This window comes from Ceratotherium simum, chromosome X (genome assembly GCF_057802395.1).
Source record: "Ceratotherium simum simum isolate JZ-2026a chromosome X, ASM5780239v1, whole genome shotgun sequence".
Lineage (NCBI taxonomy): Eukaryota > Metazoa > Chordata > Mammalia > Perissodactyla > Rhinocerotidae > Ceratotherium > Ceratotherium simum.
In genome coordinates, this window is record NC_141940.1 from 56,540,769 (window position 1) to 56,543,474 (window position 2,706).

Consider the following 2,706-nt stretch of genomic DNA (forward strand, 5'->3'; position numbering starts at 1 on the left):
CTTAGTTCAGTTGCTGACTCAATACAGATCAAGGGCCTGATATTTTGTTGATCTATTTGTAATAGCACAGTGTAAACAGAGGCTTCCTTAAAAACTGTTCCTCTTTTCTCAAAGATGTTTTTTCATGATATATCCTATTATTTTGTGTTCCTCTCTGCAACTTTATCTAACAATATTAAAATTTATGTTCATGCAAATTTGTCTCAATTTAGTAGTGAAATTATGGATTTTTAGAAGTTAAATTCACCTCAATTGATCTTAATTCCCAGGAAATTTACAGAAATGCTCTCTAAATTCAACCAAATTGTTGAAACTACTCCCACAAATAGGACATAGGTATTTCCAACCCTTTGTGGTGCTTGTGATCACAAATATCCTATTATGGTGAGATCTCAAATGAGCCTCAAAAGCTTTTCTATTAAATGTGTTTTGAATTTGGGTCCATAGGCCACAGAACACAGGCCTCACAAAAATGTGAAATTCATCCTTCCCTTTAGTGTCAATTGATTTGTAAAATTTTCCTGATGTCATTCTCTCAATGAGGGGATGGTAGTAGCACACCTTCAAAGGTCTTCTAAATATTAATACCTCCTCCTTATGGGTGAGGACATTTTGATGAGGAAGAAATGCTATATATTTTTGCTTTACCCACATGGTATTTTGATGACCTGCACCCCGAAAGAAATGTCTCCCAAACAGCAGATGGAGAGTCATTCTTTCTATCTCATGATTGTTAATGAATGGGATTCTCCATGAAGTTGAGAGTTGGAGATGAATTTTGTAATTTATGGTGCTATGACAGAAATTACTTGATTTCATCTCCACTTTTCCTGAGGAGGATCTTGCTCTATTAGTTAAGGGATTGTTTTTATCAATTTTTACTAGTGGGATATTCAGAAAGGTAATTCTTTCTAATCTTGACATGAGAAAGACCCATTTTCTAGGAATGGGGATCTGAATTAGAAGGCACTCTTCTTTCCTTAAATCTTCTTTTTGAGGATCTTTTTGAGTCTCCTCTATTTCAAGCTCATTGTTTTCCGGTGCTTGAGGAACAGCATGCTCCTGGGAGGTTGGTGTGTCTAGCTCCCCGTTCATTGAGTTGCTTTCCATCTGAGAAATTATATTAGAATCAGCAAATAAAGGCTGTATATCTGTACTACAGTCATTTGGAGCCTCATTTTCTGGATTTTTTAGAGCATTGTCAGCTGGATTGCTTTCTTCTTTAGTAGGAGAAGTCATTCTGGGTTCTATTTATGAGAAAGAAGACAAAGATCCATTAAATTGAGGAATGCTCCACTTCATAAGAAGTCAGTGTTTTAGTCCTGGCAAAAAGCATGTGGATGTGTTATTCCCATGCTTTCTCACACCTTTAAATAAATATATACATAAAACATATATATTTTTTGCACCTTTAGTATCAGAGTCACAGACCCACAAAATAAAATAAGAAAAATCAAACCTGAGGGCAAATATGACTCCTTTAAATAGGTATTCTCATTGCTTAGTTCTGCAACTTGTATAAACTTGCAATAACATAAACTCTCATCTGGCTAATACAGAAATGTACTCTATGTACTAGAGCACATATAGTTCTCAATAAGAAGCCCAATTATTCCCTTTTGGATTATGAATTAAATAAAATTTGTGTTTAATAAGATAGATCTGAATTACTGACCTGAGATTTTAAAATGAGACTAAAGTAGAAGGCAGTTTTTTATGAGTATATATGTCTAAGAGTGAATTAAAACCTATGTGAAAACAAAATGGTTGAATTTGTATGAAGAACAAGCTATTCTTCCCTTGGAATTTTTCCTTTGTTTTAGTCTTTTAAAGCAATGTCTATGCAAAGAACCACAATTATGAATTATGTGGGAGGAGAAGGCAGAGCGGATAAGAGAGTGGGAAGCTGAATAGTAAAAAGTCCAAACTCTGAGTCATTTATTAAAATATCTTTCAAATTCACCATTTCCTTTTCATTTTCACTGCCTCAGCACTAATCAAGCTAATAATGACATCATGCTTCCTTCACTGCTGATAGTAGCTGAATTCCCTGGTTCCACACTCTTGGCTCACTCCTCTCCTCTTACCTTCTTCTTTCCTTAGGTCACATACCTGCTCAAACACCTTCCGTGGATACTAAATCTCTGAACCATATATTTCCTAGTCCTTTATATGAGGGGACTTGGGACAATCTGAGTTGCAAGATTTCAGAGTAGAAGATGGATAGGGAAATTTCTTGCTGAAGGACATAGTGGGGAAAGGCAAATGCAAGTGGGCTGAAAACAAATCCAAAGGAAGTTGAGAAATTAACTAACTTGGCTTCCATTTTTTATGGCTGGCTTTTGTGAGCTAATCTAGACAGAATTTATGGATACATCAGCTGAATTTAAAGATGTAAAGTAGCATAGGCCTTTATCTCAAACTGCGGTCTTCAAAGACCCTCCATAATCTGACTCCACTTCCATGTTCAACTTGCTTTCCTCTATTCACTCAATACACTTTTTCTGTTCTAATACTGCTGATCTTTTTGTTATTTCATACTCATATTTAACTTAAAATTTTACCTTTAAGTAAGTCTTTTTTCCCAAAATTTGATGTTAATTCAAGTGTAACTATTTTTCTCTCAAACAGACTTTAAATTTTTTACTGAGAGCAGTGATCACAAAGCGATTTTATTCTATATGATCCAGTCTCTAGTGCTGTTCT

At 35.0% G+C, this 2,706-nt stretch overlaps 1 protein-coding gene across 1 annotated transcript; it reads right to left on the bottom strand.

Annotated features, from left to right (window-relative positions):
- Nucleotides 1–258: 258 nt before the first annotated feature.
- On the bottom strand, nt 259–1,239 carry CPXCR1 (CPX chromosome region candidate 1). Its single transcript, XM_087427260.1, has one exon. It carries the CDS (start codon nt 1,237–1,239, stop codon nt 259–261), a length of 981 nt encoding a protein of 326 aa, XP_087283386.1.
- Between the last annotated feature and the right edge of the window lie 1,467 nt (nt 1,240–2,706).